The sequence below is a fragment of the Sceloporus occidentalis genome, unplaced genomic scaffold (genome assembly GCF_023333645.1).
Source record: "Sceloporus occidentalis isolate IW3139 unplaced genomic scaffold, rSceOcc1.0.p SCAF_222, whole genome shotgun sequence".
Classification (NCBI taxonomy): domain Eukaryota; kingdom Metazoa; phylum Chordata; class Lepidosauria; order Squamata; family Phrynosomatidae; genus Sceloporus; species Sceloporus occidentalis.
This window is the reverse complement of record NW_028317202.1, coordinates 1,004,259-1,017,761: the sequence shown is the minus strand read 5'-3', so window position 1 is coordinate 1,017,761 and position 13,503 is coordinate 1,004,259. Positions and strand designations below refer to the sequence as shown.

Below are 13,503 nucleotides of genomic sequence, written 5' to 3'. Positions count from 1 at the left end.
TTCTATGTTATTTGTTAAAGCATACAGATCATTAGCACAATTGCAGGGGGGGGGGGCTTTGGCCATTTAAATGAATGTGTTCTAAACTTTGCAGATGTATAAGGAGAAGCTCCAGGAGTAAGGTGTATACCTCTAATATTTAGAAGTGGACACTATGGTTTAATACACACATATATACAAAAATGCTGCTACCCATATAGTCAACCCCCTTCTCCACTTACTTACAGGAACCACAATGTTCATAACTCCTCCCCCAAGTAAAATGACAGTCACAGATACTGATCCAAAGCTATGCTTTACTTAGTATGCCTAAACAGTCATTTGGCTCTGTATATTATTACTAATGTTCTGTGTTGTAGTTTTAAGCTCCACAGTGAAGTACTGTTGTCTCTGGCAATAAGCCCCCAAAGCTTTAAAACAATAATCATAAAAAAGAATGGTGCATAAAGTACCCCCCAAAAAAACAATACCCATGTATAGACCACGTACAGTGGGTCAAGAACAGGCCTCAGGTAACAGGACTGGAATTGTGTTTATGGGCTCAGAATAGAGTGGGGCTTACTGGATGACTCTTAAAGGAATGTATTTGCCAGAATTAAACCTCACCCCAAAAAGGCATTTGGATGAGAGAAAAAAAAAATGATGCACACACGGTGGGGTGTCCTATTTCCTTCCAACCTATAGCTTCAATACTGTGGAGAAACCTGTAGTGGCATTCAAGCAATACCTGTTTAGGAAGTACGATTATATTACTAACAGTCTCAGGAATTAAACCGCTCGCTTTTTCAACAACACACAATTGTTCACCAAGTTCTGAAGCATCCTCCCATTGTAGCCTTGCCAAAGAGGCCACACCAGGATGAGATTACAGGTAGCCAGAGATCGGTTGAAGGTGAGAATTATAGTGGATTCTTCATTCTGAAATTCTACAATCTTAAAAAAAAAAAGTCTGTCTGTTTCATGCTTCCTCTACCACTCTCTAATTAGATTGGCGTGAGTTAGGAGTATTCATGATGATAACTATCCTCTGTCCAACGCATAAGAGCAGCAGGGCCAACCACCTTGCTCTGTAGGACTAAAGAGTCAATATCTACAAGGGGAAAATGAGAAGGACGTGTGCAAGGTAGTTCAATTTGTAGGGTGATAGAATTCCAGGCTCAGCAATTTTCAAATTGTAGAAGTAAGGTCACTGTCGCACATGGTCTCTCTGTCTGGTGACTCAATAAAGTTTGCAGCTTCTTGAAGTTTTAAAAGCATCGCCATCTGAGGAACAAATTCACAGACAATTTCAGCTGAGGGTAGCATTCATATTAACCTACCACCAAGCCCCAAGTTTTCAGTCCAAACCTGTCCATCACTATCACACACTCAGATCATGCAATATTCGCTAGATAGTACAGTTCCACATTCATTTAGTAGCAAGGCTACTTTCACTATTCACTGAAAAAACCCAGTAAGAGACAACAACATTGTAAACCATACCAGTGGATCATTTTCCAAGGATGACGGAGGAGAGTCCTTCACACTGTGCTCTCGGGGAGGTGACACTGATAAGTGGGTCCCTATACTGGGCTGTGGTAGATGTAATAACTTGGATTGGTCTTGCTGCGCCAGGGGCCATGGAAGTGTGTCCCTAACCCACTCGACAGGATCCTCCCATGAAGCCTTGTGTCCATGGACCTGCAAAAATGGAAAGGAACATACAGTATTAATGTAATATTAAGTATGAAATGAAAACAGTCACTTGACCAACATATCATTGCTATTGTTACTTCTACCTTATTATTAAATAAAAGTTATATCCCTTTATGTACTTAAATTTCTATCATATCTCCTCTCTCTCTGCTAGATACATAGAGATCACCTAGGAATGATTTCCTGCCAGGGAAGCTGGCATGGAAATCACACAACAGATGGGGTGGTGGTCTGCAGCTCTGGAGAGGCACCTTTACTTAAATGTAATCTTTACACATACACGTACAGTAAAATTGTAACACAGTTAGCAGGGTATAGAGAGTTAGTTACCTTAATTCCATCTTTGGATCCCTCTTGTAGGTAGGGGATGATTGAGTTGTTCCAAAGATCAATAAACCAAACACGAAAATCCTCAATACCAATTGGACAGGACAAAAAAAAGCAGGGGCCTAAATAAAGAGCAGTTTCATCTTAATTATTAAGACATTTTAAAAGATGTGAGATACATGTTTAAAATAAAATTTTGTTTCTATGTATTTGTTTCACGACTTAAGGTCACAAAACGTATCTGGTGTAAAACGGTGTAGTGGGCAACACAATCATTTACACATGCACTTCACAACAGTAATTTACAGTGTGTTTCATACAATTAACTATATATATATATATATATATATATATATATATATATATATATATATATATATATATATATATATATATATATATATATATATATATATACACACACACACACACACACACACACACAAACACTATATGAAGTTTTGCAAACCTATAAGAAAGTCAGGGGTGCTGTGCTTCTCTAGGAAAGTGTGTAGATGGTACCAAAGTCTTGGAACCCAGTCCAATATCCGCAGTAGCTCTCCATGTCCAGTTCCAATGCTGCCTTCAGACTCTAACAGCTTCCGTCGTAGATACCTGCCCAGGAACCCATTAGCTGGTTCTACGTTGTTAGAAAAGGTGAGCATCCTGTGGACAGAAGAAAAAAAAAGATAAAAATACCATCCACCAGTTTAAAAACACGTCAGCTCTACTGTACTGCATGCATGATTTCTACTCATCAGGGTAGTCCTGTCTGTTAGAAAGGTGGATAGCATTGCCCAAGGGAATTAAGAAATGTTTTGGAGCAAACGTATACCAACAGTAAATGCGGCAGTAACGAGATAACACACTAATACTAATATACTAAATGGCCAAAAGTATGAGGACACCCCTTCTAATCATTGAGTTAAAGTGTTTCAGCTGTAACCATTGGTAACAGGTGTATAATATTGAGCACATGGCCAGCCATCTCCATAGACAAACATTGGCAGTAGAATGGGTCGCACTTAGCATCACTTAACTACAGTTCTATACGGTCTGTAGAAGCAGCACGAGTACAAGAACCGTGCATTGTGAGCTTTATGAAATAGTTTTCCTCGGCCAAGCAGCTGCAAGAAAGATTACTATGCGCAATGCCAAGCACTTTCTGGAGTGGTGTAAAGCACAAAGCTATTGACCTCTGGGGTGATGAATAATGTATTACTATCTGGAAGTCTGATGGAAGGAGAATTCTACATATCAGAATGCATAATGCCTACTTTAAAGTTTGGTGGAAGAGAGATAATGGCAAGACGCTGTTTTTCTGGGCAAGTGCCCCTTAGTTCCAGCGAAAGGTAATGTCAATGATAAAGCATTAAAAGTCATTTTAGACAATTGTATACTTTCAACTTTGGGGGAAGGTCCTTTCCTGTAAACACAGCAAGACTGCGCCCTGTAAAACAATGCAAGGTACATAACAAAGGTTGCCCTAGTTTGGTGTGGAGGGTCCGCACAAAGCCCACCCCAAACACCTATGGGAGGAATGTCCAATGTCTTCTTTTAGCTAAATGGGCACAAATTCCCAAAATTGGAAGCTGCAATAGCTCCAAAACTATGGGCAGAAAAGGGGGACTTGATCTTTTGCCCAACAAGCTCATATAGGTGTGATGGTCAGGTGTCCCATACTTTTGGTCATATAGTGTAGGACATATATGTTTTCCTAAAGGCACATTACCTGAAGCTTAAGTGTAGTCCATGATTTGGTGTCATCTTCACTGGCTGATTTGTTGTCCCAATGATATAAGGGCTGCAAGAGAGAGATAAATATACTTTAATTGCAAACACTGCTGCATCACATTTCATATGGAAAAAGTTCACCTATTTTCCATAATATGTTTGCATGGCATTGAAAGCAAGATTACACTGTTTAGACTATGAAGAATGTTTTTCACCAGTTTATAGTGCACAAAGCATTGTAAGTGAATTTTAATTTGTGTCTATTGTGAACAAAATAAAATGTTTTCATAAAATGAAATACACAGACATAATAGTGTTTTAATGTTATAAAAAGGTAAATATTATTTAACAGGGCTTTTCATTTGGCCCCAGTGATGTACTCTGACCTAGGGCCACTAGGCTGCAAAGGGACATTCTCTCTGTTGTGAAAACTGCTCAAAAGGCCAGTTACAGTGGAGATCTCCCCAACCAGCCCATATACACTATGGAAGACTGTGCCTAGCCAGCACAGCTTCCATAGCCCGCTGTACCCAGCCCCATGTGTCCTTAAAGGGTGCTATTTCACCTAGAGTGCCATTTTATTTTTCTCCTCAAAGATCTTGATCACTTAAAACCTGCATTGAAAGATACCAAATTTGCTTAGTAATAGCCCTGTCATTCTTCAAAAGTCCTCCTTTATGTATTCGATCACAGCAGTCTGATCATACAACATTACCAGTCCCTCTCACACTAGAAAACCTTTAAGCATGAAGCATGTGATGTCAGAAGTCACAGGGAGTCGATGCAGAGCAGTGAAAAGGGAACAAAAAGAAGAGGAGCCACTGAACAAGAAACTGCAGAAAAGGGTACGTTAGTTTAAAACAGGAGAACTACATAATAATTTTAGTATTTAGAAACCTTAGGAAGGAAACATCTACGTGGAACAGAACCTTTTTAAGAAAAACTGCGCAAGCACACAGAGTCATACCCCAAAACTAAGAAATAAGGATTACGGCCACAGAGGTGCGCCAAGTGGGTGCCGGGTGGAGCCTACATGTTTCCAAGCACATCTAATTTCAGTTTCTCCTTTCCACCCCTGTTTTCCCTTTCCTCTAACCCAATCCATTTTGCTTCTTCTTCATATAATATACATAAAAACAATGGTAATACGACTAGGCTGGCAAACTTAAAGAAACTGAAGTGTCATCCTAGAAGGTTCTGAACTTGGCTGCACAATCTTAGTCCATCACAAAATGTTTAGTTCCATCTCTCAACGCTTATAGATTTGTTAATGGGGATCTAAGTGCAACACCGTTCCATTTTACATCAATTGCTAAAAAATTACTGAAACGTTCACTCAAAAATGTTGCGCAGCTAAATATTACCAAGTTATTTTCCAATGTATAAATAAATAAGAATTGGTCATCCACACTTAATTAATAAACAGGCAAACATGCCATTGCACCTGATGGATGTCTGAAGGACATGCAAGGAGGTGGACAGCAACCATCGTTAATGTGACCAAGCAATAATTTTGAGTGAAGAAAAAAACAAAAACAAAACACTCATTCAAGTGAATGGAGGGCATCAGAGAGCGGAAAAATAAAATATTGCTTGGAAAAACCGAGCATTACTGCACTCGATAGAGGGGTGTGGAATTTGGAGAAGGCTTACTTATTTCTCGATAGAAAAACATAGTATATAAATGATGCTATATGTCTCACCACTTGTGGTACTTGCACGTCAGGGCCCCATTCACCAGCTCGCTAATGGCTCCGGCTTCGGTCACATCGTCCAATAAGATGACTAAAGGGACATCACATGGCCCAGTCTCTCTGTCAATCTGGTTAGCCAAGTTGGAGAGGTACAACTGCAGATCCTGTGAGTGTCATGGGACAAATCACATTATTCAAATTGTCAGAACAATTACACTCTTGTATTATGCTTGTGCTTTAGTAATTCAACCACTACAGAGAATTAGTCAAAAAGTAAAAAGGGTATGCAACTAGTAAGGTTTCAGAGTAATATTAACTTTGATAACATTTGGAAAATGTTACCACTTTGTCACAAAAAATGCTATGAAAAATAACCATCGTTTTATAATCTGACCTCAAACAGAGGTCAATTTAGAACACTAAGATCCAGATCCTCCGCAGCGCTGCAGAGAACATGGATCTTCTTCTCTGGCTGCCGGTTGACGTCTGTGTGATGCGCGCAGACAGCCTCCACCTCTGCCCTCAACTTCCGCTGGGGCTTCTATGACTGAGCGCCACCATGACCTTCCGGTGCTCCATCATAGAAGCACCGGCGGAAGCAGACGCCCACAGGCTGCACGATGCGCGCAGACAACCTCCGCTACTGCTCTTCACTTCCCCTGGGGCTTCTATGATGGCGCACCGGCGTCACATGACCTTCCGGTGCACAGTCATAGAAGCTCTAGCGAAAGTGACGGCCAGCAGCAGAGGTGCACCGGCAGAGTGGAGTATCATGGAGGTATAAGGAATATAAGGGGGGCAGAGTGACATATCGCGGATATAAGGCATATTCAGGGGGGCACAGTGGCATATAGGATGTATAAGGCATATCTGGGTGGCAGGTTGGCAAATAAAAGGAAATAAAAACAAAAAATGCATTTTTCTCAATTATAGTTTTTATTAAATATGAAAATATAGTTTACATGTGAATATTTACTACTAAAACTTTTTTAGGTATTAAAACCTAGTTTGAGAAATATTGTGTTTGGGTTCTTGTAAAATATAGCTTTTATTATGTCAGTAAAATAAGAAAGCAAGAGAAATGCCATTTTGATAGAGATAAAAGGGTTAATAACATGTTAATGTAAATTTTAAGTTTTTCATTCTGGTATTTGTTTTTAACACCCAGTTTGTTCATTACATTAGATCAATTAAATAAGCGAAAATTTTGCATATTTTTTTTTTTTATCTGATCAAAAAAATAAATCGTCCAACTAATCGATTATGAAAATAATCGTAAGTTGCAGCCCTAACAGATAGAGAGATCACTTTATATGGCAGAGCATATGGTATGGTAAGATAGCTAGGATCAGAACAGTTGGCAACATGCACATAGAGTTTTCTTTTCTTGTTTTCCTAGTCCATGCGTCAATCACAGCAAATCAGATTTTATTTTTTATATGCTTATCTGTTCAGTTAGGTTGCTGGTCAGTTACTGTCTGATCAGCAGCACTCGTTGCCCTGGAATTCCATGATCTAGTTCACTGATAACACAAAGTTTCCATACTTAAAGTATTACATCTACATGTAATCTCACAAGACTTCCAGACAGGGCGGTCTTCTGTGCTTATCGTGTCAGATAATGCACATATTACCACCAGTGGCGACTCTAGAAACAATATATAGGGGGGGCACACAAGATACCACAGTCAAACTAGGGGGCATTAATAATTTCCACCATTAAATCATACCACTGAAAACACAAACACACACTATATTATATATATATATATATTAGGGCTGCAACTAACGATTATTTTCATAATCGATTAGTTGGCTGATTATTTTTTCGATTAATCGGATAAAAAAAATGAATGTAAATTTTTCATTTATTTAAAATAATTTAATAAACAAATTATATTAAATACAAACAGCAGAATAAAAAAAAAACTTTGATAAAATAAATTTCTTGTCTTTATTTCCCAACCAGCCCCCCCCCAATTTATGCACATTTGAGCCCAGGCTTGCCACGCTGCCTCCCACATATGCCACTCCACGCTGCCTCCCACATATGCCACTCCACGCTGCCTCCCACATATACCACTCCACGCTGCCTCCCACATATACCATTCCACGCTGCCTCCCACATATACCATTCCACGCTGCCTCCCACATATACCACTCCACGCTGCCTCCCACATATACCATTCCACGCTGCCTCCCACATATGCCACTCCACGCTGCCTCCCACATATGCCACTCCACTCTGCCTCCCACATTTACCATTCCACGCTGCCTCCCACATATGCCACTCCACGCTGCCTCCCACATATGCCATTCCACGCTGCCTCCCACATATACCACTCCACGCTGCCTCCCACATATACCACTCCACGCTGCCTCCCACATATGCCACTCCACTCTGCCTCCCACATATACCATTCCACGCTGCCCCCCACACATACCACTCCACGCTGCCTCCCACATATACCACTCCAAGCTGCCTCCCACATATACCATTCCACGCTGCCTCCCACGCTGCCTCCCACATATACCACTCCACGCTGCCTCCCACATATGCCACTCCACGCTGCCTCCCACATATGCCACTCCACGCTGCCTCCCACATATGCCACTCCACGCTGCCTCCCACATATACCATTCCACGCTGCCTCCCACATATACCACTCCACGCTGCCTCCCACATATGCCACTCCACTGTGCCTCCCACATTTACCATTCCACGCTGCCTCCCACATATGCCACTCCACGCTGCCTCCCACATATGCCACTCCACGCTGCCTCCCACATATACCACTCCACGCTGCCTCCCACATATACCATTCCACGCTGCCTCCCACATATACCATTCCACGCTGCCTCCCACATATACCACTCCACGCTGCCTCCCACATATACCATTCCACGCTGCCTCCCACATATGCCACTCCACGCTGCCTCCCACATATGCCACTCCACTCTGCCTCCCACATTTACCATTCCACGCTGCCTCCCACATATGCCACTCCACGCTGCCTCCCACATATGCCATTCCACGCTGCCTCCCACATATACCACTCCACGCTGCCTCCCACATATACCATTCCACGCTGCCTCCCACATATGCCACTCCACTCTGCCTCCCACATATACCATTCCACGCTGCCCCCCACACATACCACTCCACGCTGCCTCCCACATATACCACTCCAAGCTGCCTCCCACATATACCATTCCACGCTGCCTCCCACATATACCACTCCACGCTGCCTCCCACATATACCATTCCACGCTGCCTCCCACATATGCCACTCCACGCTGCCTCCCACATATGCCACTCCACGCTGCCTCCCACATATGCCACTCCACGCTGCCTCCCACATATACCATTCCACGCTGCCTCCCACATATACCACTCCACGCTGCCTCCCACATATGCCACTCCACTGTGCCTCCCACATTTACCATTCCACGCTGCCTCCCACATATGCCACTCCACGCTGCCTCCCACATATGCCATTCCACGCTGCCTCCCACATATACCACTCCACGCTGCCTCCCACATATACCATTCCACGCTGCCTCCCACATATGCCACTCCACTCTGCCTCCCACATATACCATTCCACGCTGCCCCCCACACATACCACTCCACGCTGCCTCCCACATATACCACTCCACGCTGCCTCCCACATATACCATTCCACGCTGCCTCCCACATATGCCACTCCACTCTGCCTCCCACATATGCCACTCCACGCTGCCTCCCACATATGCCACTCCACGCTGCCTCCCACATATGCCACTCCACCCCCACATATGCCACTGTGCCTGATACGCCTTATACCCCCTGATACACCACTCCATCCTCCCCAGACATGCCACACTGCCTCCCAGACATGCCACGCTGCCCTCCCCACATATGCCACTCCAGTCTACCCCCAGATATGCCACTGTGGCCCCAGATATGCCTTATACACCACTCCGTCCTCCCCAGACATGCCACACTGCCCTCCCCACATGTGCCTTATTTAATGTATATGCCTTATACCCCCAGATATGTCACTCCGTCCTCCCCTGATATGCCTTATACCCCCCAGATATCTCATAGTCCCCTCATAGAGTCACAGACTCGTTCGCATCACACTGACTGGGTTAATCTTCACTGCCCCCAGGATTTAGATTCCCCTTAGTTTGGCCCCCCTTTATCTCTAACTGCACCTTAAGTTAACTTTATTAAATTAACCCTCAGTCCTCATCATTAAATTAACCCTAAACACCCCATTAACCATAACTACCCCTAAATTAACTCTAAATACCCCATCAAAACAACTACCCTAAATTAACCCTAAACACCCCATTAACCACAGCATCCCCTAAATTAACCCTAAAGACCCTGTCAACCACAACAGCCCCTAAATTAACCCTAAACATACCATTAACCACAACTGCCTCAAATTAACCCCAAACACCCCATTAACCACAGCTGCTCCTAAATTAACCCTAAACACCCCATTAACCATAGCTGCCCCTAAACACCCCATTAACCATAACTGCCCCTAAATTAACCCTAAACACCCCATTAACCATAACTGCCCCTAAATTAACCCCCACCTCCCCTAACTTTCAGTAGCCCAAATATTAATTTTATACTTACAGTTAGATGAGTGTCACAGCCATGTGGTTCTGGCCTTCTGGGAGAAGGAAGGGGCGGGGCCAGTTGTCACAGTGATTACAGGGAGGGGCTGGTAAGTAGGAGCTGCTGCTGTGAGTCACTAAACGGATTATATAATGAGGGGTATTTTTCAGAGCGTTTGCTCTGAAAAAACCCTCATTTTATAATCGATAATAATCGATTCAACTAATCGATAATGAAATTCGTTGGCAACGAATTTCATTATCGATTATTATCGATTTTATCGATTAGTTGTTGCAGCCCTAATATATATATATATATATATATATTACACATACATACATACATATATATATATATATATATTGCCAAAAGTAATGTGCTATGGAATGATACTTTTGTTATTGGACAATACAATACTTGATCATTCAACATGGGAAGCCTGAAGCCACAATTTAGTACGACTAATCCTTGAAATCCTTTAAACACAATACCTTAACTTTTGCACTAAATGATTTCAGGGCCTAATATTAGATCCTGCTGCTGATATATATATATATATATATTAGCCCCTGCTGCCCATATATATTAATATTAGCCCCTGCTGCCCATATATATTAATATTAGCCCCAGTTGCCGATATATATTAATATTAGTCCCTGCTGACGATATAGATATATATATATATATATATATATATAAATATTAGACCCTGCTGCCGATAGCAGGTATAGATCAACACATTAACACACAAACCCAGCTTTGCATGTATAGATCAATTTAAATTCACTTGTGATCTCAGCACTGAAGGTATATATCAAATAAACAGAATCAGACATACAAATCCTGTATTTGCAGGTATACAATAATATATGAAACATAGCATCGCAGGTATAGATCAAATAAATACATTGAAACAGCACTGCAGGTATTAATCAACTGAACAAGACATACAAACCCTGTATTTGCAGGTACACATAAATAATGTATGGAAACATAGCATAGCAGATATGGATCTATCCTAGGGGCAATTGCCCCCCTGTAGCGACGCCACTGATTACCACAAAAGTCTAGCATTGCTGAAGGATGACATCAGCAGGGCTTTTCCGTGAAAAGATCCCATGTGGGATCTCTAGTTATGGTGCACTGTGCTCTTCTACAGAGCTGTGCAAAAAAAAAATAGCAAAATTATATTTTAAAACGTTTGTAAAAAGTAAACAAAAACACCCAAAAATGCTATTAAAAATAATGCCTCTCTACTACAATTTTTCTTTTTTTTTTAAATGCACATATTCCAGTTTGGGCTCATAGCTTTCCCAAAGCATCCCAAACCTATGCATGCGGGGCATCGCTGTACTCGGGGAATGTTGCTATATATATCCTGGGCAACAAATCCAAAGCAGTATGCAAAGTGGAAGTGAAAACTCTCTTTTACCGCTACCCTTAGATGAAATTGGTCTGGAAAAGGACAGACTGAATATGTCAAATTGAGCATAGTGCTATACCCTTTTGTTTTTTTTGTAGAAACATACATTTCATGTAGCTGTTCTGAGGTACCAAATGTGAAAATGTTTTTTGAAAACTAAGTGTCCCTTTTATATCAGTGCTATAACTATAGCCAAAATAAATTAAAATCCTAGGCATATGAGGTGTAGCCAAAATCAGGACAGGTATATAAAGATATTTTGGGGTTTTTTTTCCTCAGACTTGCAGTACAATGTGTACAATTTACAATTCCCCCCCCCCCCCAGGTTTTACTTTTCTTCATGATTAATTATATAGATAAATGCAGTTTTAAAATAAAGCCCTTCTTCTCCTGAAAATATATATTTATTATTATATAATATATTTTGTGTGGGCACACACAGCAGAAATTTTGAAGATGCAATTGTCCACAAGTGTAGAAATGCTGTTGTTATTAAGGGTTAATAAATGTGTTTACATGATGTAACGTCATATATTTGTTCAGATGTATAAGAATTCTGCAACTCTCTTGATTTATCAAACAATACCAAGAAGGACTCACTGACCTTGCAACTCTGCTGGTGCATGTTGAAGGCAGTAACAATGCCTTCACTGACCTCCCGGCCGGATCTCTCCACAAGATACTCAGCAAGTCGGTGCGCCAGAAAACTCTTTCCGGTACCACTGGGACCAGAGAGCAGCAGCCGGCGGTGTTTCAGGAGCAAGCTGACATAATGCTGCAACATAGGCTTCGGAATAAGAGACTCGAACACCAGAAGATCAACACATCTCTCTTTCAGACCTAGGAGAGGTTAAAAAGAAATATACTGTAAGTCTGGCGGGTAAAAGCCACAAAAATAAAAAGTTACACTTCTTTCCAACATGGAGCATGTAAACCCCACAAGACTTGCTAAAGGCATTGCGTTTCTGACATATAGTGATCTTTGGGAAAGTATAATAAAGAACTGTTGCATACTACTAAAGCACTGGCTCTTATCTTATCTTGGAAGATAAGGGAGCCTTGATCCTTATAAACCACTTTATAAGTGCCTTCACCCTGTGTTGTATAGAGTCTACTACCCAGCTACAGGTAATGTGTCCCTACAAAGACACCAGTGTCTGACATTGCTGAAAGTGATTTTTACTGAAAAAGCATTTACTGAAATCTCTGGCCAAAAGGACTGCTAGCAATTCTACTAATCACCGTTCCTACCTTTGAGCTGCAAGATAATATTTGTGCCGCTGCGGATGTTCCAGGACGGTGTAGCTTCAGGGATCTCTGCATCCAACATTCTTTTTACATGCCCTAGACTGTATCCACTCACAGACTCTCTGCTTAGTCCCAACGTAGAGCCTGGATCCACCTGACTGACATAATCCTAGACAAGAAGACGTACAAAATACTGTCAAAGAAGTGAAACAGTATGGGAAAATAAAAACACTAAGGAACACAATTCAAATAGGGGGTCTAAAAATCAGAAAGAATACAAAAACTGAAATATGTGAAGGTTTGAGGGGATACAGAAGGCGTGAATATAAAGGGTTAGAGTAGAATACTGTATTTGCTCGATTATAAGACGACCCCGAAATCTGAATATTAATTTATGAAAATAAGAAAAAGCCTGAATATAAGACGACCCTGTAGGAAAAAAGTTTTACCAGTAAATGTTAATTCATGTAAACTATGTGAACAATTTTTTTTTTTAAATAAAAGCTATGATTGAGAAAAATATTTTGTTTTTATTTCCTTCTTTTTTCAACCTGCCCCCCCCAGTTATGCACATCTGCTCCCTGGCTTGCCACTCTGCCCCAGAAATGCCTTAAATCCATCATATGTCACTGTGCCCCATGATATGCCTTTTAACCCCCTATGTGCCACTCTGCCTCCAGAGTTGCCTTTTACCCCTATATGCCACTCTGGCATTTAGGGGGTTAAAATGCATATTATGGGGCAGAGCGGCATATAGGGAGGTA

General features: G+C 41.6%; 1 protein-coding gene across 1 annotated transcript in view; it reads right to left on the bottom strand.

Moving 5' to 3' along the window:
• Positions 1 to 1,167: 1,167 nt before the first annotated feature.
• LOC149276992 (neuron navigator 1-like) overlaps positions 1,168 to 13,503 on the bottom strand; it is a 61,915-nt gene continuing 49,579 nt past the window's right edge. The window contains exons 22-29 of the mRNA XM_089503177.1: positions 12,743 to 12,908; positions 12,096 to 12,331; positions 5,460 to 5,614; positions 3,755 to 3,826; positions 2,492 to 2,688; positions 2,026 to 2,144; positions 1,483 to 1,680; positions 1,168 to 1,263 (exon numbers count right to left, since the gene is read on the bottom strand). Of these exons, the coding sequence (XP_089359303.1) occupies positions 1,168 to 1,263; positions 1,483 to 1,680; positions 2,026 to 2,144; positions 2,492 to 2,688; positions 3,755 to 3,826; positions 5,460 to 5,614; positions 12,096 to 12,331; positions 12,743 to 12,908 (1,239 nt within the window). The remainder of the gene's footprint in view (positions 1,264 to 1,482; positions 1,681 to 2,025; positions 2,145 to 2,491; positions 2,689 to 3,754; positions 3,827 to 5,459; positions 5,615 to 12,095; positions 12,332 to 12,742; positions 12,909 to 13,503) is intronic.